Source organism: Jaculus jaculus, chromosome 4, assembly GCF_020740685.1.
Source record: "Jaculus jaculus isolate mJacJac1 chromosome 4, mJacJac1.mat.Y.cur, whole genome shotgun sequence".
NCBI lineage: Eukaryota > Metazoa > Chordata > Mammalia > Rodentia > Dipodidae > Jaculus > Jaculus jaculus.
This window is the reverse complement of record NC_059105.1, coordinates 19,856,787-19,877,454: the sequence shown is the minus strand read 5'-3', so window position 1 is coordinate 19,877,454 and position 20,668 is coordinate 19,856,787. Positions and strand designations below refer to the sequence as shown.

Below are 20,668 nucleotides of genomic sequence, written 5' to 3'. Positions count from 1 at the left end.
CACCAAGGAGCAGCACTGAGAAGCAGGAAGAGCTGTTCATGAAGCTGTAGAGCCTGCACCTGCATTTGAATTAGCAGTGGACTTTGGTAGGCAGCACAAGCGAACAAAAAGTGGACTCAGAACTGCCTAACTGGTAGAAGGGAAAGGTGGCACGTGTAGGAGGGATTAGAATCTGCGTATTTATTAACAAAAAGGGGAGTCAAGAAAGGGGGAGGAAGAGATGAAGGAATGAGTAGAAGAGGAATGGTAGGGAAGGGTTTTCTGGCCCTTTACACAGTGCTAAGGTTCAATGGCTGTACCTGCAGCCAGTGTGGTCGGCTGTACTGCTGAGTGAAGACTGTCCCTACAAATCTTGCTCAGCCATCCCTGCAGGAGTTGGGGGAGCACCCCTCCCCCCCCACCAGGCCCCACTGAAGTTCAAGCCCAAAGAAAACATCTCTGGGATGAGTCATGGGCTCTGCTCACACTCTTGGGGATGTGTGATGACGGGTGCCCCTTACCTGTGCTGTTTGGAAAGAACCTTCTCCACCTTCCCTGTGAGCACGCTCCAGACATAGAGAGCGCCCTCGGCCGAGCCTGCTGCCACGTAACTGCCATCAGGGCTGGGGAAGACAGTGAAGGGAGCAAGAGCTATGGGTCCTTGTCATGAATGACCCTGTGCACTCACACAGCAGGACCTGGCATCCCAGGGCACCACAGCCAAATCTGCTTCCCCACCCTTCTAGTTCACATGGCTATTGAAGAGCAGTGGCCACAGCACCCTGGAGCTTGGAACCACCTAGACTCATACAGCACAGAGGGCACCAAAGCCAGCCTGCTAGCAGCTGAAGTTCCCCCCATGGAGTGGCTCCTGTGGCTCAGAAGAGCAGGCAGAGGACCCTTGCCCCTCCCTTAAAGTGTGTCGCTTAAATGGGTGGATGGAAAGGAGACGCTGGCAGCCCCCTCAGAACCAAGCATCCAGCCAATCATTTTTGACCCACTGCACCTTTGCTCACATACTCACAAAGGAGCACCACAAAGGATAGACACACTGGAGTGACTTACAACATGACAAGCAGACTCATTCTTACAATCTCTAGGCGAGACACTGGGCAAATTATGTTTTACTTCTCTAATATTCAAGTGTCCAGGTAATAACTGTCAAGATAAACTAAGCAGGGGGTGGGCCACAGCTACTAACCTGAACACAACTCGAGTCCAGTCAGAGCCGCACTTGAATCCAGGTGCACTAAAACAAACAGCAGACACGTTACCCGGCAGCCTAGCACACTCACCCAGCAGCACATAGCAGCCAGGACTGGGTCTGGGCTACTACCTGAATGTCTGCTTCACAGCATTTGTCCGGAGATCAATGACTTTCAGCAGGTCATCACGGGAGCAGCTCAGCAGCTCAGTCCTCTCTGGGTTTAAGTCCAGGGCAGTAATCTTCCCCAACAGTTCCATCTCTCGGACCACACTTTCTGACCTAAGACAGATAAAAAGACCAAGAAATCTAACATAAATGGACAAAACATCTCTAGTTAAATAGGATGTTAAGTCAGAGAAGATGTTGCTATCTATGCAGTAGTGTGTTCCCAGGCTCATAATGACCACATTACTTTCCAAACTATATAATTTTAAGTAACCAAAGGGTACTGAAAACTAGAGGGAACTAAAGATTTAATAACTATCCCTAACACTAGCAGGCAATAAAGAAGTAACAGAGGTATTCAGCCTTATTAAGTCTGACACCTTCCCTGATTGATGTACTCCCCTTATCCTAGATGGCCTTGAAGGACCAGGGACCATCTGAGTCTCCTCACTTAGACATTCCTGGCTAAAGAAGCCTATTCTGAACAAGGACACAAACAGCTATGGCTTCCTTATCAATGGCACCTATTAGTCTGTTTCTCAGGATCCTCCTGATAAGTTTGAACCCCAGTCTGGCTCAGTGGTTCAGCCTTCATCCTGGAGGAAGGCTGAGGCCCCTCGCTGCTTCTCTCCATAAACAGTCTGTAGAGATCAAGTCCAGTGTTCTCTTTTGCTTTTCTCTTACACTTTCCTTACAGTACCAGAACTTAAGAATCTGGTTAGGAATTTTCTTGCCCACTTTTAGAACAAAATCATCATCTCTCTCAACTTCTGATAGCAAGAGCAAACAGGGGCCACTAACCAATTAGTATTACTTCTTTTTACTTTCTTTGGTGCTAGGGTTTGAATCTACAGCCTCACAGGAATGCTAAGCATGTGTTCTAGCTATGAGCCCCCAATTAGTACAACTTTAATGGTATAATTTTACCCTCTGTACAAGGCTGGCAAAGAACCTACTTGTGTGGGCCTGGGAGTCTCTCACAGTGAACCTTCTACACTCAGCTGAGTCTGTCCACTGCGGGCATAGCTGCTCTAGACATGGAACTGGGGACCTCAGGGCAGTGATCACTGTGTGTGTACCTCCGTTGCTTCTTTCCCAGCCCTCTTTTGTGCTCCAGATCACAGGTCATCTAATAGATCTCTTGCTGGTGACAGTTAAAGGAGGTGCTGACCACTTGTGAAATGATTTTGCTTTAACTTTTCAATGAACTTTTTTGATAGGTTAACTAAGAAGGGATTTATCTCAATGCTGTTAAAATATGTGGCCCAACTCCTTTCCCTTGAGATTTGGGGTTTTATTAAGGGGTGGGCCTTAATGGACTTGTAAGATCCAGTTCTACTCTAAAATTTCATTTATTTTTCAAGGTAGGGTCTCATTCTAGCACAGGCTAACCTGGAAATCACTATGTAGTTTCAGGTTGGCCTCACAGTCACAGCGACCCTTCTACATGTCTCCCAAATACTGGGATTAAAAGCATGCATCACTATGCCTGGGCTAAAATTTCATGTTTTAAGGCCAAATTTCAGGATTAAAAATGAAGACAGAGGATGTAGAGATGGCTTAGCGATTAAGGCACTTGCCTATGAAGCCTAATGACCCATGTTTGATCTCTCTCCAGATCCCAGGTAAGCCAAACACACAAAAGGTGAGGCAAGCACAAGGTCGGTCATGCATGCCCACTAGGTGGCGCAAGCATCTGGAGTGCAAGTTCAGTGGCTGAGGTCCTGATGCACCAATTCTCTCTCTCTCAACAAAGGCCAGTATGTCAGACTTGCCTCAAAAAAGGGACAACAGCCCAAGATTATAAGCACAGCTTAAAGTGGGCCTAGTAGCTAGAAGCATCCTGTGAGGCCTCTGGAACATGCTGCATCTCACTCATCTGAAGCCCTGCCCTTTGTCCTCTTCCTCTCCCACTTTTCACACACCTCACAGGCCAGCCATGTGGGCTATGGCTCCAGGTGCCCTCTATCCATCAAGATCACCAGCCATCTCTTACTGTCCCCTTCTTATATAAACTCAGATCCTCATCAACATTTTGTTTTCAATTTATCCCAATATGCCCTCTAAAAGTGGCCTAAAAATAAGTCATTAGACTCAAAGTCATTTTTTTTTTCTCGGTGTCCAACAGCTTAAGGTGCAAGACATTTGGTCCCACTCACCCTTACTGATCTCATTGGCCCATTCTGCATGACAGCCACAGAAGCTGTTTGAGCAGGGTGTATCTTTGAATGGCTTCTCTGAAACATAAAGCTCATCCACTTCTCCATCCTTGGACAAAGGCATCCTTCTCTACTACACCACTCCTTACTGACTTGTTCTGTACTCCTTTTTCATTTTAAACTGTATAAGATAAGGTGAGAATCTTGTTGCATCCACTCATTACCTATTAGACTACTTTGTGGTAAGGAATAGCACAATTTAGATATAGGTGTTGGGCTGAAGAGATGGCTCAGCAATTAAAGATAGACTGGGTTCAATTTCCCAGTACCCACAAAAAGCCAGATGCACTAAGTGGCACATGCATCTGGAATTCATTTGCAGTGGCAGGAGGTCCTGGGCACACCCATACTTCCTCTCTCCTTGTCTGCTTTTATCTTCTCTCTCTCAAATCAATAAATAAAAATATAGTTTTTAGGGCAGCAGGGATGGCTTAGTGGTTAGGGTGCCTGACTGAGAAGCTTAAGGACCCAGTACCCATGTAAGCCAGATGCACATCCATCTGAAATTTGTAGTGGCTACAGGCTCTTGGCACATACATTCTCACTCTCTGCCTCTTTCTCTCTTTTTTCTTTCTCTCTCTCTCAAAAAATAAAAATAAAAAAAAATTATACACACACACACACATTTTTTTAATTAATTAATTAATTTATTTTTTGCTATAGGGTCTCACTCTAGCACAGGCTGACCTGGAATTCACTATACAGTCTCAGGGTGGCCTTGAACTCATGGTGATTCTCCTACCTCTATCTCTCCCAGTGCTGGGATTAAAGATGTGCCTGGCTAAAGTTTTTTATGAGGCAAACCCAACAGACTGGCCTTTTTCTTATTGTTTTAATGTGAGAGGAGAGAAAGAGAAAACTGGCATGCCAGGGCCTCCAGCCACTGAAATTGAACTCCTGATGTTTGTGACACCTGTGCACCACCTTGTGCGCATGTGCAACCTGTGCTCTTATGCCACATTTGAGTCTGGCTTATGTGGGACCTGCAGAGTTGAACATGGGTCCTTAGGCTTTGCAGGCAAGTGCCTTAACTGCTAATCCATCTTTCTAGTCCTAAAATATATATATATATTTTGGTTTTCGAGGTAGGGTCTCACTCTAGCCCAGGCTGACTTGGAATTCACTATGGAGCCTCAGGATGGCCTCGAACTCACAGCAATCCTCCTATCTCTGCCTCCCGAGTGCTGGGATTAAAGGCATGCGCCACCACGCCTGGCTTCTAAAAAATATTTTTTAAAAAAGATACAGGTAGGCTGGAAGATGGTTTAATGGTTAAGATGCATGCCAGCAAAACCAAAGGACCCAGGTTTGATTTCCCAGTACCATGTAAACCAGATGTACAAGGTGGCACATGTGTCTGGTGTTCTGCTGTGGCTAGAGGACCTGGTATACCCATAATCTCTCTCTCTCTCTCTAATAAGTAATATTAAAGTAAAATATAGGTGCCTTAAGAATGCCACACATGGGCTGGAGAGATGGCTTAGCGGTTAAGCGCTCGCCTATGAAGCCTATGGACCCCAGTTCGAGGCTCGGTTCCCCAGGTCCCACGTTAGCCAGATGCACAAGGGGGCGCACGCGTCTGGAGTACGTTTGCAGTGGCTGGAAGCCCTGGCGTGCCCATTCTCTCTCCCTCTATCTGTCTTTCTCTCTGTGTCTGTTGCTCTCAAATAAATAAATAAAAAATGAACAAAAAAAATTAAAAAAAAAAAAAAAAGTCCAAGCTCCCAGTGGGGAGGTAGATTTTCCAGGTCTGGAATCTCCTCCTCCCAGAGGAGCCTGTTCTCTCTGCTTTCTTTAAAAAAAAAAAAAAAAAAAAAGAATGCCACACATACACATACAAAGCATCCTACATGTGAACTCTTGCCTGGACTCCCCCCACCTCAGCTCTTGGGTGTCATACCGGATATCCCAGAAACGAATTTTCTTGTCAAAATGTCCACTCATCACACATTGCTCTGTGCAGACAATATCATTGCAACTAGATCCTGCAAACACTGTCTTTATGCCTGAAAGAAAACCAAACATCATTAATCAGAGGCAGGGGAAAGGCTATGTACAAACACAATGCTGCCACACTATTACCACTGAACCAGCTGAAACACCAATTTAAACAAAAGCTCAAGTATAAAACATCAGAAACAGAACCCAGGGTTTAAAACTGTATCACACAAAATGAAGGCTCTGATGTGATTCCACAGCTAATGTCCGCCCACCCTAATACACACACAGAGAGACTGAATTTCCTCACAGACTTTGCTGCGTAGATCCCAGAGCTTGAGGGTCCGGTCATGACTTCCTGAGACTATTCGTGCATTGTCCAGCAGGAACTTAGCAGAAAGCACTTTCCCACTGTGGCCTGTGAGTGTGTGCTAGGAGAGAAAACATAGCCAAGGTGAGCCTTGGGCACTACCTAGCCCATGCCAATCCTCCAGAGCAAGTCTTGACAGGCCTGAAGTTCAGCCAGGACTCATCACATGACCAAAAGGCAAAGGGGAAATGAAGCAGGCCAAGCCCAGCATCACTCACCCAACCTTGACTACAGACCGCATGGTTCAGATGAAGCACTTGGATGAGCTTTGAGAAAGCTGCAGAACTGTCTTTGGTGTTGCCTAGAGATGAGGTATTGCTATAGCTTAGACCTCGAGTGCTCCCAAAAGCTCAGGTGTTAAAAGGCTAGGTCTAGGCTTGTGGTCCAGCAGGAGAGGATAAGGCATTGGGGACATGCCCCTGAAGAGGATTGGAGACCCTGGAACCATCCTGGCTTGCTCTCTACTTCACAGGAACCAGTCTGCCACCACAGGCCCAAACAACCCTATCTTCTTTTAAGTTGCTTATCTCAGGTATTTCGTTTTATCTCAGGTCCTTTTCCTTCACAATAGCAATGGAAAGCCAACACTGGTATCAAAACAAGAGAAAGACAAACATGGTGGCACAAGTGTAATCCCAGGACTTGGGAGACTGAGAAGGAGGATCCCTGGAGTCTGATGTTCAAGACCAGCCTGGGCAACATAGTAAAACTGTCTCAAGAAAAAGAGGACAGCTGGGGATATAGTTTAGTGGGTAGAGCATTTGCCTAGCACACCTGAGGCCCTAGGTTCAATCTCCAATACTTTGGGTGTGTGTGGTAGAAATGAAAGGCTAAATTTTCTTCTAAGAATAACATTAAATACAAATCCAACATTATAAGCATCAGGCTTCACAGACTCTTCCATCTTAAAAAAAGGGGGGTGGGATGCTTTTAAAATTAGCTCTAAGTATAGACACACCTACCTATATTCTTTTCTTAAAAGTCTTCATTATATCAAATTTGAATTTGTTAAATTCTACCTTGTTTTGTTAAGACATGGTCCTCATGTAGCCCAGGCTGACTCTGGACTCCTGATTCTACCCTCAAGTACTAGGATTACTAGCATGTACCACCACATCTGGCTCAAAATTTAAAAGCATGGGTGTTTTTTTTTAAATTTCTTTTATTATTATTTATTTATTTATTTGAGAGTGACAGAGACTGCAAATGAACTCTAGACATGTGCGCCCCCTTGTGCATCTGGCTAACGTGGGTCCTGGGGAATCGAGCCTTGAACCGGGGTCCTTAGGCTTCACGGGCAAGCACTTAACTCCCAAGCTATCTCTCTAGCCCTAAAAGCCTGGGTTTTATCTGTGCCACTGAAAGCCAGTTCTAAGCAGACATAATTTACCAAAGGAAAGACTAGAACTCCATAAACAATTACCCCCAGGGTGTTTAGAATAAGAGGTCTCAGCTTGCAATGTCAGATCACTGCCACACCAGCACTCCCAGCACTCAAATCCCCTTGTGACTAAGCTGTTGCATGCCAACCACGGGCTCTTCCCTGGGCTCATCAGGGAACACAGAATGTGGGCATTGCTATGTGTCAACCACTGTTTCTGCCCATCGCAGCACTATCTCGAGCCTGATGGGAGAGAGGTGGCTGGGGAACACATGATGCTGGGAGAGGACCTGGGCAGTCAGACCTTTTACTATTCATCACTGACCTCTTTTCCAGGTGGGACCAACTTCTGTTAAGTACAAAACCCCAGGGGTTGAGAAAGTATTTACTAATGTTTTCTAATTAAGCAAAGAATGTCTTTACAAGTCCCTTGAACCCAAAAACTCAAACTATACCAGGAGCCAAATTATCTTAGGTTATTATTAGTCTCGTTAATAGCCAATCATTACCCAGTTCTGTCTGACCTAACTTTTTAATTATCAAAATCTTTAAAATGCATTCCTGATAAGCCACTAGCTTCCACCAACTTAAAAGCTAAGAATATTATCAGATGTCTCTGAAACCTATAGCAGACTTCCCTGTTATGCTGTAATCTGCCTACCTGTGTCCCGACCAATTTATTTGGTAAATGCATCGATTTGTGAGTTTTTTTTTTTGTTTCTCTCTCTCTCTCTCTTTCTTTCTGACTCTCTTTCTCTCTTCTTCCTTCTTTCCTTCCTTTCTCTCTCTCTTTTTTTTCTGGAACTACAAATTTTCAATGAGAGAAGTTTGCATGGATTCTAAGACTCACCAGCTCCACAGGTATAAATGTCTGAAACTAGAACCAAATGGTAAGATCAAGAAAGCTCTAGCAGGGTACAGTGAATAAAGAGCATGGGCACCAACCCCACCCAGCAGAAATCCTCTGATCTGTACCCATCACAGGGAAAGCCAAAACATGGGCAGACATTTCTCAAGCAATGTCAATTATATTCTCAACAAAATAACTTTCTATTCAAAACCCAAAGCTGTGCATACCCACTACCCGCTGGATAATGCCACATTCCACAGCACAGGGAGGAGTCGTCGCTCTCAATAAACACTCATCTTCGCATGTTCTAAAGGCATATGTTCACCATTTCATAATTATACTCTGCCTAACAGTTCACCGGATCCTCCTTCACCCTTATGACATAGGCAGTTTTTCAGGATGGACAGCAATGCATGGGCTGTGGGGTCCTGTGTATGAGGAATAATCTCTTCACTATTTTATTAGGAACAAAATAGCATCAATTGTGTACTATAAAATACTTTTCTTGAAAAACAAAAACCAAAACAAAGAGCCAAGTGTGGTGGCTCACGCCTTTAATCCCAGCACTTGGAAAGCAGAGGTAAGAGGATTGCTGTGAGTTCAAGACTACCCTGAGATTATACAGTAAATTCCAGGTCAGCCTGGGCTAGAGAGAAACCCTACCTTGAAAAACTAAAAAAAAAAAAAAATAAAATAAAATAAAATTTTTGTTTATTAGTTTGTAAGGAGGGGGGAGGAGCAGGCACCTGGTTTCATTTGGGTACTGGGGAATTAACTCTGGTCTACCAGGCTTTGAAAGCAAGTGCCCTTAACCACTGAACCGTCTTTCCAGCACCAAAATGTCTTGTTTGTTACCCTGAGGGAAGGTCTCCCACTAGCCCAGGTTGGCCTAAAACTCGTACCAGTATTCCCGCTTCAGCTTCTGGACTGTTACGAATATAGCCTTGAGCCACTAAGGCCAGCTTCAGCGGTCTTTCAGCACTCCAGTGCTGAGACAACTTAACATGGTCAGCAGACATTACTGTCACTGTCACAAATGATGCTCAATGAATATTCATGAGCACATAGCTTTTTTCTGCTAACCCACTCATAGGAAAATAACTACTTTAAAAAAGATCTAATTGCTTTGAAGAAATCTTTACTTGCTGGTTCTTTAAGTATAATCTTTAGGTTGCTTTTTTTTTTTTTTTTTTTTTAACAAGGCATGGCATCAGCTCATTTTTAATAATAGAAGGATTGGCTCCTAAGTGCATTCACTTACCTTTGTTATATAAAAAACACCCCCCTCTTAAAAATATTTATTTTTGAGTGGGGGGGGGTGAGAAAGAGACAGGGGGGGAGAGATTGGGCATGCCAGGGCCACCTGCACATACACTTTGCATTACACCAGCTTTCAACTGATCTTACCCGCAACCGATAATCATCCACAGTCCAGATTCTGCTCGCAAAATCATTTGAAGCTGCTAAGAGGTAAGCTCCCTACAGGAAAAGAAGAAAACTAACTTTTAGCAAAATTTAGTTCCCATGATAAATTACCCAATTATCAGGTTCAGGAAAAGTATGTAGGGCTGGAGAGATGGCTTAGTGGTTAAGATGCTTGCCTGCAAAGCCAATGGACCCAGGTCCAATTCCCCAGGACCCCACATAAGCCAGATACACAAGGTGGCACATGCATCTAGTTTGTTTGTGGTGGCTGAAGCCCTGGAGCATCCATCCTCTCTCTGCATTTTTCTCTTTCTTTCAAATCTTGTCCGCCCCCCCCCCCCACCCCCAGTGTCTCACACTAGCTCAGGCTGACCTGATATTCACTATGTAGTCTCAGTGTGGCCTCACTCTCTCGGTGACCCTCCCACCTCTGCCCCCATGTGCTGGTATTAAAGGCATGTGCCACCACGCCCGTCATCTTTCTCTTTTTCTCAAATACAGCAGTGAGCTGCTACTCTCCAATCTCCCTCAAGTTGAGATCTTTCTCTGGGCTTATCTGACATCACTTGAATGGGATAGACATCTTTGCCTTCAAAATGGAACTCGGCCTCCCCTGGTCACTTTTTCTTTTAAAATAATACCCCTTCCATGTTCTTGTTTTCATGTGACATGCCTCACTACCTTTCTTCACCAATAGGAATGCTCTGCAATTTCTGACTCTGAGCCAGAAAGCCTAGAGGCATGCCTATGCATCCCTTGTTTCCTCCCCAAATCCTGAGACCGTCCATCCCATGTCTGCTGGCCTCTCCTCTCTGAAACCGTCCAGCCCCATGTCTGTTAGCTCCTCCCTCTTCTTCAGCACCACACTTCAGCCTGACCTGGGTTTGCACAGGCCATGGCAGAACTATCCCTTCCGCTCAAGTCCTGAACACTGCCAGCTATCCCAGAACTGAATGCTCGCCATGTTTATAAACCTCTCAGGGTCAAGGATACAGCTCAGCAGTAGAACACCTGGATTGTACGACCTGGGTCTGACCCCCAAAACTCTCAAGACTACAAACACCTTCTTAGTAGCCTAGTCTGAACTCACAGTCACCTAATTTTCCAGTCCATTCTTTATCAGTCCCAAATCAAGTTTGCGTGGCTGTTCTAAAAGAAGCTAAAATAACAGCGAGAGGACTCCTATACATGCACACACTACAGGACCTCATCTAGCTACTGTGCCCGTCCGGTTCCAGCCCTCCTCTCTCCTTCCTCTGCCCCATTGTTGACATTGGGCCTTTATTACCTCCAGGTTTGCTGCAATGGCTTACTTTGTTCTCTAATCCTCGAGTGAGCGGCTCCCTGTATCACCCTAATACTGACATGCAAGCCCATGCTTTCCCGTCACTCTCTTATTTTATTATTATTGTTAAGCAACTTTTTTTGGGGGGGGGGAGAGAAAGAGGCAGAGAGAGAGAGAGAGAGAATGGGTGGGCCAGGGCCTTTAGGTGCTGTGAATGAACTCCAGACACACGTGCCCCCTTGTGAACATGTGCAACACTGCGTGCTTGTATCTGGCTTATGTGGGATCTGGAGATTTGAACATGAGTTCTTAGGCTTTGTAGGCAAGCAAGCACTTTAACCACTAAGCCATCTTTCCAGCCTCCCCATCACTCTTAAATGAGAATCCCTTGAAAGTAGGCATCACACTGGCCCTAGAAGCACACACACACAAGATATGACTATGAAATGGAATTGAGTGTACTGACTATCCCCATAAATCAGAATCCTAACCAATAGTTCTACTTTTCTTTAACATGGACCTGACTTAAAATACAGAGAACAGGTAAGTTTTTCTTTCACATTTCAAGTTTCCTCACATTGTTTTAAAACCTCTAAAGTCATCAATACTAGATACTTACTGCACTATCAAATTCAATGCTGGTAATTCCTGCATTACTGCCAGACAGAGAACCCTTGAATTCACATTTATCTGTATTAAAAAGTTTTTAAAAGAGAAGTCAATAAACGGGTTTAATGAGCATTGAAATACAGTGAAAACCAATCACAAGGCCAAAAAAGGAGCTTTCCTCCATCTCTGCAGAATCAAGCAACAGCAAGAGAAACAATGTAACAAACACATTATTTCTCAGTAAACTTTTCTAGTTTACATACATTGATCTTTGACTAAAAATTTCATAATCCATGAAAATCTGACCTCATCCTGGAATAACAACTGACTGCCAATTCTTCCCTCACCAGCGCAGCCAAAAGCACCCTGTTCATCCCTCTACTCTCCCAAGAGGGGTTTTACGGACCAAGGAATAATGTATTTTGTTGTTTCAAGTTAATATCAATAATATAACAGGAGCATAACATATGCTTAAATTTTACTTATGTACACTTTTTTTTTTTTTTGCGCAGGGACACTTTTTTTTTGTGCAGGGGAACATATCTAGGGATTTATGATAGGCCTTTATTTTATAACAGCTTCATTCATCATTCATTTTAACATCGTGCCACTGGGAAAAACACATTTTCATAGGCTTCAACAGGCTGTAAGAACAAGGTATCCAACTGCTGAGTCACCTTCCAGACAATCAAAGGACAGGAAAGACAGGTGTGGTGTTTCACCAGCAATCAATTTAGTCTAACCAAAGGGATTAATAGGTTGCTCTTATTTTAACAAACATCAAAAGAAAGCAGTAACCTAGCTTCTTTCTATAGACTCCAATGGGCTCTTACCTCCAAATACTTCCCAAAGTTTAACTCTCCTATCCATGCCTCCAGTGGCCAGTAATCGGGAACCTGGGCTGAACTGAACAGCATTGACCTCTCCATCATGTGCATCCTGCAATACAATGCTTTGTTTCAAGCCTAATCACAATCACCCACAAGCCCAAGACATGCACCCACTCCAAATGCAGAACATGAGAGACCTTAAACAGAGCTGAATTCATCATGAATAGCCCAAGCCCTTCTAAGAGTCTAGATTCACCTAAGTTTTATAGCCAGTGACATTTATTTATTTATTTGGATATAGCACCTCACTGTGTGACCTGGAATGTGTAATCCTTCTGTCTTGGCCTCCCGAGTACTAGGGTTACAAGAGCCTGCCACTACTCTAGTACTTATTTAAATACAGTGCAACCCTTTCAGAAACATTATAAAACTGGCTGGGTAGGCCTGGTGCAGACTTGCAATCCCAGTCCATGGGAGACAGAGTTGGATGGAGTACCAGAAGTTTAAGGACACCATGGTTTACATAAGTTTCAGGCTAGTAGCCACAGCTATACAGTGAGGCCATTTAAAAACAAAAGAAAGGAACGGGCATGATGGCACACACTTTTAATCCCAGCACTTGGGAGTCAGAGGTGGGAGCATCACCATGAATTTGAGGCCACCGTGAGACTATATAGTGAATTCCAGGTCAGCCTGAGCTAGAGTGAGGCCCTACCTCAGGAGGAAAAAAAAAGTTGTATTGAATAACATATAGCACACAGCCGCTAAAAGTTCCTGTTGTTAGACATCTATCCATGTTTTATTGTTAGGCAAGTGCTGGGATTAAAGGTATACCTAGCCCATCAGTGTTGCAATGAAACTCCACATAGTTGTTTTTCTGTATGTGTTCAAGTGTGTGAGTGTGCTACAGTGCATGTGGAGGTTAGAAGACAAGTTCTGGGACTCAGTCTTTGCCAACCAGGCCAAGGTTTCTCTTTTGCTTCCATTGTTGTTCACTGTTGAGCTTGCAAGGCTAGCTGATTCAAAAGCTTCTGGCAAGTTTGCCTTTCTCTGTCTCCCACCTTGCTATCAGTATACCAGGATTACAGAAGCCTGCTGTGGACAGTGGCTTTACACATGGACACCTGAGGATCTCAAGATGGACACTAAGGCTTGAAGAGCTACCTCCTCAGCCCTCAAAGTCTAAATAGTTCTTTCTGGAAACATTACAACCTGAGCATGTAACCTCTGTGTAGGGTTTGTTTTTTTTTTTTTTGGTTTTGGTTTTTGTTTTAGGTAGGATCTCACTCTAGCCCAGGCCAGCTGGAATTCATCGTGTAGTCTCAGGGTAGCCATGAACTCACAGCAATCCTCAAACCTCTGCCTCCCAAGTGCTGGGATTAAAGGCGTGTGCCACCATGCCTGGCTGTCTACTTTTTAACTCTCAGGAACTTCAACTTGTTCATTTACAAAAAGAGGTTTTTGTTATCCCAAACTATGCTTGAAACCAATTGAATACATCAATGAATGTGTGTGTGTGTATATATATCTATACCTATATCTATATCTATCTATCTATCTACCTATATATATATATATTTTTTTTTTTGAGGTATGGTCTCATTGTAGTTCAGACTGACCTAGAATTCAATATGTAGTCTCAGAGTGGCCTCAAACTCATTTGATTCTCCTGCCTCTGCCTCCCAAGTGCTGGGATTAAAGGTATGTGCCATCACACCTGGTTTATCTGTTATTTTGAACGAATGTAAAATTTTTCATAGGGAACTTTCTGAGAGTGGTATCAATATGGAAATATGAGCTAAAAAAATGACATATGCTTGAATGAGAAGGAAACAGGCAAAAAACACCTTATTTGAAAGAGCAAGAAGGAATTAAGACCAGTGCCTTATAATTTCTCTTAACAGGAAAGTTAAGTGGATACAGAACAACTTCTGGACGAAGCCGACTGGGAAATAACCAGCATGTTGGTGAAGTGACTTCCCTTTCCCCTTATGTCCAGCTGCTGAAGATCTGTGTGACAGGTGACCCAACTTTTTACCTGCATTTAACCCCCACTTAAAAAAAAACCTTTTCTCCTAAAGAGGTCTCAGATTGAAAACCTGAGGTCATGCACTGTCACACCCTGCCTGCCACTCACCAAGACTCCTGTGTAAGTGACTCTGTTGGACATTAGTCAGCTGAGAACCAGGCACTCTTGGAACACATGCCGACAGAATCCTACATTGTCAGCTGCCCTACCCTCCCACACATGACTTAAATGTGCTAGGAAAAAGAAAACGGGCTGCTGGGAGTTGAGTGACGAGACGGCGCTGTGACATTCAGTGCAATCAGACCTTTTACCAATCATCACTGACCTCTGCCAGGTGCCCAGGCCCATTAAGGAATCACAGGAGCTGGGGGGTAAGGGCCTTGCCATTCCCCAGTCCAACTCCTCCTCCAGATCAGGACATAAAACCTACTTATTACAACCTAAGTTCTACTACTGAAACCCCTCCATGTGTCTTTCCTTGCTCTGAAAGCAGACTTTTTAAGCCACAAGTCCTGCCCCGCCCCCAATCCCAGACTCAGACCAACTCCCAGCTCTGCTCTGCATGCTGTCCCTCCACCTCTCCAGTGCTCTTGACAGCCATAAGAAAGGCAGCTCGTATTTCCTCAGACCAAGTCAACTTCTGTTCATCTACCCAGTTAGGACAAAGATGATCTGTTATTGTAAGTACTCAGCTTAGAATGCTAAGCAACAGTTCTAATATTAAAGTGGCTTCTACCCAGGGCTGTGTCACAGGTTCTTAGTGGTTGAGGTCACAGCTACGGTATTTTTTAAAAAAATATTTTATGTATGTATGAAAAAGACACAGAGAGAGAGAGAGAGAATGGGCACATCAGGGCTTCTAGCCACTACACACGAACTCCAGACACATGTGCCCCTTGTGCATCTGACTTACATGGGTCCTGAGGAACTGAACCCGAGTCTTTAGGTTTTGCAGGCAATGCCATAACCGCTAAGCCATTTCCCCAGTCCCCACAGCTAACATTTTTGAAACCTGCAGTGACCCTTCTGGACTTCCAACACAGGTTACAGCCAGAAATTTCCCTCTAAACTAGAACTAAGTGGTGATACCAATTGCAGAAAATTTATCACTCGTTTCCCCTTGCCCCACCCTTCAAGCTGCCAGTCTGTTACAAAGGGTGGCTGTACAAATTCTGCATCCTGAACCTCCCAATGTAGATATACAAATCCCTCACAGACAACAGAGCTGGCAGGCCGAAGGACCTGATGTAAGTATGCCAACAATGGAAAGCCTGGCCACAGTCCAGAAAGGACCCATTAGTGCAGGCCCACACTACCATTCAGACTCAGAGGACATGGGCAGGAAGTGTACTTACAAAGACACACAAGGCAGTAGTCGGCACCCTTACGTCTTTACCAGAAGCAGGGCGAGTTTCCACATTGTCCTGGGGGACTGGGATGGAAGAAACAGAGCGTCTCCTAAGGAGTAACACAAAAGTGGACATAAGACTGGGCTGCACAGGACAATGTCCACCAAGCTGCCAGAAAGGCCTCAACCATGACCTCATTTGAGTAACCTCCCTTGTCAATAGCTCTTCCCCCCCTTTCTAGACCCTCAAGACCACTGGATTCATAAAACCAAAAGACTCCTCACTCAAATGACAGCAAAGTGCTAGCACACACTCTTCCGCTGCTAACTCACGGACTCCAGTACTCAGCACTGAAAAGCAATCCTGAATATAAATTGCTTACCCTTGCAGTAAACAGCTAGGAAACTTTCTCATCTAACACAGCGGCTAGCACAGAGGCAAATCTCCCGTATCTTTGAAGCACAGTTTCAAGATGGCTTCTATGCGCGGTTACAGTCACCCTCAGCCGATACTTGTGACCGAGGCACAAACACATGCTGAGAGGAAGAGCGCTGAGAACGCGATGGCAGTATGAGGAACTCAACCTGACCGCCCAGCTCCAGGACTACTAGCTTTCATTCCCAGGAGCATGCAAAGCGCCCTGGTTAGCATGTGGACATTGGATGACAGCAGGTGGTACAGCGTGATCAGCGTGATTACCAACAACCCACACTCACATGCTGGGCTGAGAGAGGGTAATATGTTCACCTGGCAGCATCAGAAGAAGAATGGTGTCCCAAAAGGGGAGACTCGGACAGACTAAAGGGAAAGGCCAGAGATCAGCACGCAGCAAGATTAAGAGAAAGGAAGTTGCAGAAAAAAGGGAAAAAGCTAAATGAAAAGCAGGAATTAAGGCATCTGTATTCCCTGCACCACTGAAAATCTGGTGTACAATTAAAATAATAAATCACGTACATATGCTCAGGTATATTTACACATTTTAAAAAGGAAAGGTGAAGGTCTTCTAACCTACCCAAAGATATTAGTGATAGAATCCAGAAGGCCTCCAGCAGGCTGCGAGAGTCGCTTACTAAAGAGGAGGGGAGGATAGGTTTAAACCTTAGAAACATTTTGTCCTGAAATCACAACAGCCCAAAACAACAGGTACCTGGGGAGTGTGCTTTCCATTCAGTTCCCAACCCAGCCAAGAGAAACTCCACACAGTATTTGAACCACCAGGAAATAGTGGGAAGGTAGAAGGGGAAACCCAGCTTAGAAGTTTTAAAAGAAACAAGGTTCCCTAGAATAAATTAATTTCCCTGAAAAGGAAGCCTTAAACAAGTAATTTGTCTAACTGACCCAATAGTTTCTGGATATTAGTAACCATTCTCCCCCCCATTCTCTTATCCCAGCTTTAGAACATTAAAGACAAAAGTCCCTGAGTCCATCTTCTAGGAAGCAGCTCCATCTGTTTGGTTTTGAAACATGAGGCCAAGCTGTGCTCTGCTTCCCTCTCTTCTTCCCTCATCAGGTGGAGGTAATGAGAAAAATGGGGCCTCTATGGTATAGAAGAGGCCGGTGACCTACCACAGGAACTTGGGGTCCTGGGCACAACTAAGTAGGTTTTGTAATGTCTACCCATGGGCTGTCACACTGATGGAAACACTCTCTTTTCCCGTCCAGCCCGTCCACTCACGTGGCTGTTCTGCTGATGGCTCGCACGGGGGAGGTCTCTTCTGTGTGATCTGAGGTCTCATCCACAATGACTTCAATGTCATCATCCCTGGAAAGAGATGTAAGAGACTCTCATTCTGTCACAGAAGCTCTGTGATGAAGCACTTCTGTAAAGGCCAGCATTGTTCTCCTGTCACAGACTACCTATGTCACATGGTAAGAGAAAAAGGAACTTTTGTCAGTTTTGAAGACTATGTAACATTTAGCTTGTTCAAGTCTATAAATGCGAACTGAGAGTAACTTTCAAAAGCAAGATCTAAACACAATGTGCTTTTGACTCCATGTAGCTCATGCTTACTGTTAAATACTTGGTGCTTCTGATGCCAGCACTTCAGATGATAACATCCAGTCTCAGCAACATGTTCTTTTGTTGCTGTTTATCTTCAAGGATGTAAGCACTTCTCCAATTCCCCTTCACCTACATTTGCATAGGCTAAAGTCTTTCCTTATAGCAGGACAGACAAGTAATTACTTTGGTTTTAAGGAAGTCCTAATGAGCTAGTCTTCCCAGATGGGGGGAAAATAAGGCTTCATTAGCTGCTGTTTGAACTGCTAGAACTTGAAAGTAAGATTTTTCCTTTCCCATGATTGCCTGGATTATGTGAATATCATATATTAAGCAAGTTAAACCACATCAAGGTCAATTTGTTTTCCTTTATTTATTCTAGAAACACGCACAATTGTCCCACATTCTTGGCCAGGATATAGAAAATGAGAATATGGCTGTGCCTGACTTCCCTCTTGGCTGTCTTTCACAGATCTAGGTTTGTTAGAATCACCTGTGCTCAACAACAGGCTGAGAACCAGAAAGATGGCAAGAGGAGCCAATATGCACCGGCCTACGCTGCTTGAAGAGTTCTGATGGTCCTAAAGTGCCTGGAGTGACACGGGCCCAGGATCCCAGGAAGGACCAGATCTCCCAACTCTTCCAACTTCAAAGATGTCCTGCAAGTGACAGCCAAAGGGAAAGTCTTTGACCAAAAATTCCACTCTCTCAGGAGTATAGAGAAGAGCTGGCTCCCCTAGGTTACAAGCCTTTCCTATGTGATAGTGAGCAGGATGTTGGACTCATTTTAATCCTGTCTTACAAGTCACTTGGTTACATTAGCAAACAGGAAGCAGACAAAATGACATTTTCTTTCATTCTTTTTTTTCCTGAAAGGAACCAAATCTCATTTCTAGATCAATTATTTACTTTGTGGCTTTGGAGAAAAATACATCAAGATCAGTTTTCTACATCTGAGAGCGCAGGTGTATACACACACACAGAAAAAAGGTTTTGTATGAGAACCTTTTTCTAAGATGTGTTGGCGAATGCCTCCCGAGCTTTAAAATGAGACACTATCTTGGCTGGAGAGATGGTTTAGTGGTTAAGGCACTTGCCTGCAAAGCCCAAGGACCCAGGTTCAATTCCCTAGTATCCATGTAAGCCAGATGTACAAAGTGGCACAAGCCTTTAGTTTGTTTGCAGTGGCTGGAGGGCCTGGTGTGTCCATTCTCTCTCTCTCAAATTAAAAAAAAGAAAAAAGACTATAAGCCAAAGGAAGGGAGGACTGCACAAATTAGCCATGGCATTCATGAACATAAGTGGCTGACACTAACTACACAAGACCTGCTTAGTAGGAAAGGGTGAGGGGGGGGGGCTATCTTGGAAAAAACAAAACAAAACACGTTACCACTTAAAACAACTTTGAATCCCAGGAAGAGGTCCCATCTCAACTTATAGGCAGACCAGAAAAAGCTGAAATGACTCAATTACTTCTGCTCAAAGAGATCTGACCTATGTCTCAAAGATTTGGACAAACTTTCTCTTAAAGTCACAAACCAAAAGACCGAAGAGTAAGAGACAGAACCCCCATTCCATATTACTGGACAACAGGTCCTATTAGAGGCAGGCCAAAGTGTCAACAGGAAACAGTAAGGTTGCTCTGTATGCAGGAAGTCAAGACCTCACTCAGCAGATGACTGTAAACAGGAACAATTTGTGGAAAGTAATTTGCAATATGTTTAAGTTTTGAGCCAACATATTACTTTTGTTGTTGTTCAAGGTAGGGTCTCCCTGTAGTTCAGGCTAACATGGAATTTATTCTGTAGTCTCAGGCTAGTCCTGAACTCATAATGATCCTACTATCTTGGCCTCCCAATTGCTGGGATTAAGGGCATGTGCCACCATGCCTGGCCTATTTTGTTTTTAAGAATCTATCCCAAATAAATTAATCTGAAATGTGGCTAAAGACCATTTCCAGTAATTAGTTATAAATGCAATGAGCTATAAAATAAATATATAAATAAAATGTATGCCGGGCGTTGTGGTGCACGCCTTTAATCCCAGGCACTTGGGAGGCAGAGGTAGGAGGATCGCCGTGAGTTCGAGACCACCCTGAGACTACATAGTGAATTCCAGGTCAGCCTGGGCTAGAGTGAGACCCTACCTCGAAAAAAAAAAAAAAAAAGGGAAAAAATATATATAACTAAAGGGATAATATATGCCTGTTGGTTTCTAAGTGGTGGCAGAATTAAATGTTTTTATTTTCTGCTTTTAACTTTACCGCTTAAGTGGCTTTATAGAAATAAGAACACAAAAAAGTATTTGAATACAGACAATCAGCACTGTGGTTCTGATTCTTTTCTCAGTACTTACTGTTCCACGGGCAGAGGCTCCTTTGCTGCTTCCGCAAGCTCTTTCTGTAGCCGTGCTTGTCGCCTCCTGTTTGCAAAGAAAAGCAAACGCCCACCATTTTTACCTGCTTTTATGGAAAGCACTGTTTTTCCCTGAAAACACATATGAATATTCCATGCATTTAAAATAACAGCATCCATGACCAAAGTTACCAACAACACTGGTGAAGCTTTCCATTATAAAAATGTTCCAAGTATAAAGCCGGCAGATTAGGACTGGAGGAAGTGGAGAACTAGCAAAGAAGGCTGGTCTTCAGGGGCAGAAAGTGCTTCTGGGGGCTGGGGTGATGGAAGAGCTTAAAGATGCTTGCTGACAAAGCCTACCTGCCTGCCCAGGGTTCCAGTCCCCAGTCACCCACATAAAACTAGACAGGCATTCATTACTGGCAAAGAGACCCTGGAATATGCACATGTGCACATACACTCATGCAAATAAGTATTTTTTTAAGTGTTCCAGTTTATCCTGGGGGTGTGGTCAGGGCCACGACTTTGCCTTCTGCAGTTCTATACATTACATTAACCTACAAATGGCACAAAATATAGGTCAAAGACATCCCTAAGCCTTATTTATACTTGGGACTATTTAATAATTTTACAGATCTTAATTCACTTAATTCTAACAATACTTTTTTTTTTTGGT

The 20,668-nt window shown here is 44.0% G+C and overlaps 1 protein-coding gene and 2 non-coding genes across 5 annotated transcripts in view; all 3 read right to left on the bottom strand.

The window, feature by feature from the left end:
- Atg16l1 (autophagy related 16 like 1) overlaps positions 1–20,668 on the bottom strand; it is a 40,603-nt gene that overhangs the window by 1,513 nt on the left and 18,422 nt on the right. The window contains exons 6-18 of one of the 3 annotated variants that reach the window (XM_004662262.2): positions 19,991–20,056; positions 17,312–17,398; positions 16,649–16,705; positions 16,384–16,434; positions 15,643–15,745; positions 12,262–12,367; positions 11,439–11,509; positions 9,517–9,588; positions 5,819–5,939; positions 5,471–5,576; positions 1,316–1,465; positions 1,181–1,228; positions 501–602 (exon numbers count right to left, since the gene is read on the bottom strand). In XM_004662262.2, the coding sequence (XP_004662319.1) occupies positions 501–602; positions 1,181–1,228; positions 1,316–1,465; positions 5,471–5,576; positions 5,819–5,939; positions 9,517–9,588; positions 11,439–11,509; positions 12,262–12,367; positions 15,643–15,745; positions 16,384–16,434; positions 16,649–16,705; positions 17,312–17,398; positions 19,991–20,056 (1,140 nt within the window). The remainder of the gene's footprint in view (positions 1–500; positions 603–1,180; positions 1,229–1,315; positions 1,466–5,470; positions 5,577–5,818; positions 5,940–9,516; positions 9,589–11,438; positions 11,510–12,261; positions 12,368–15,642; positions 15,746–16,383; positions 16,435–16,648; positions 16,706–17,311; positions 17,399–19,990; positions 20,057–20,668) is intronic. The other 2 variants (XM_004662263.2, XM_004662264.2) reach the window with 2 other exon arrangements.
- Positions 7,324–7,585, bottom strand: LOC123460532. The gene has a single exon (XR_006637076.1).
- Positions 14,341–14,613, bottom strand: LOC123460533. The gene has a single exon (XR_006637077.1).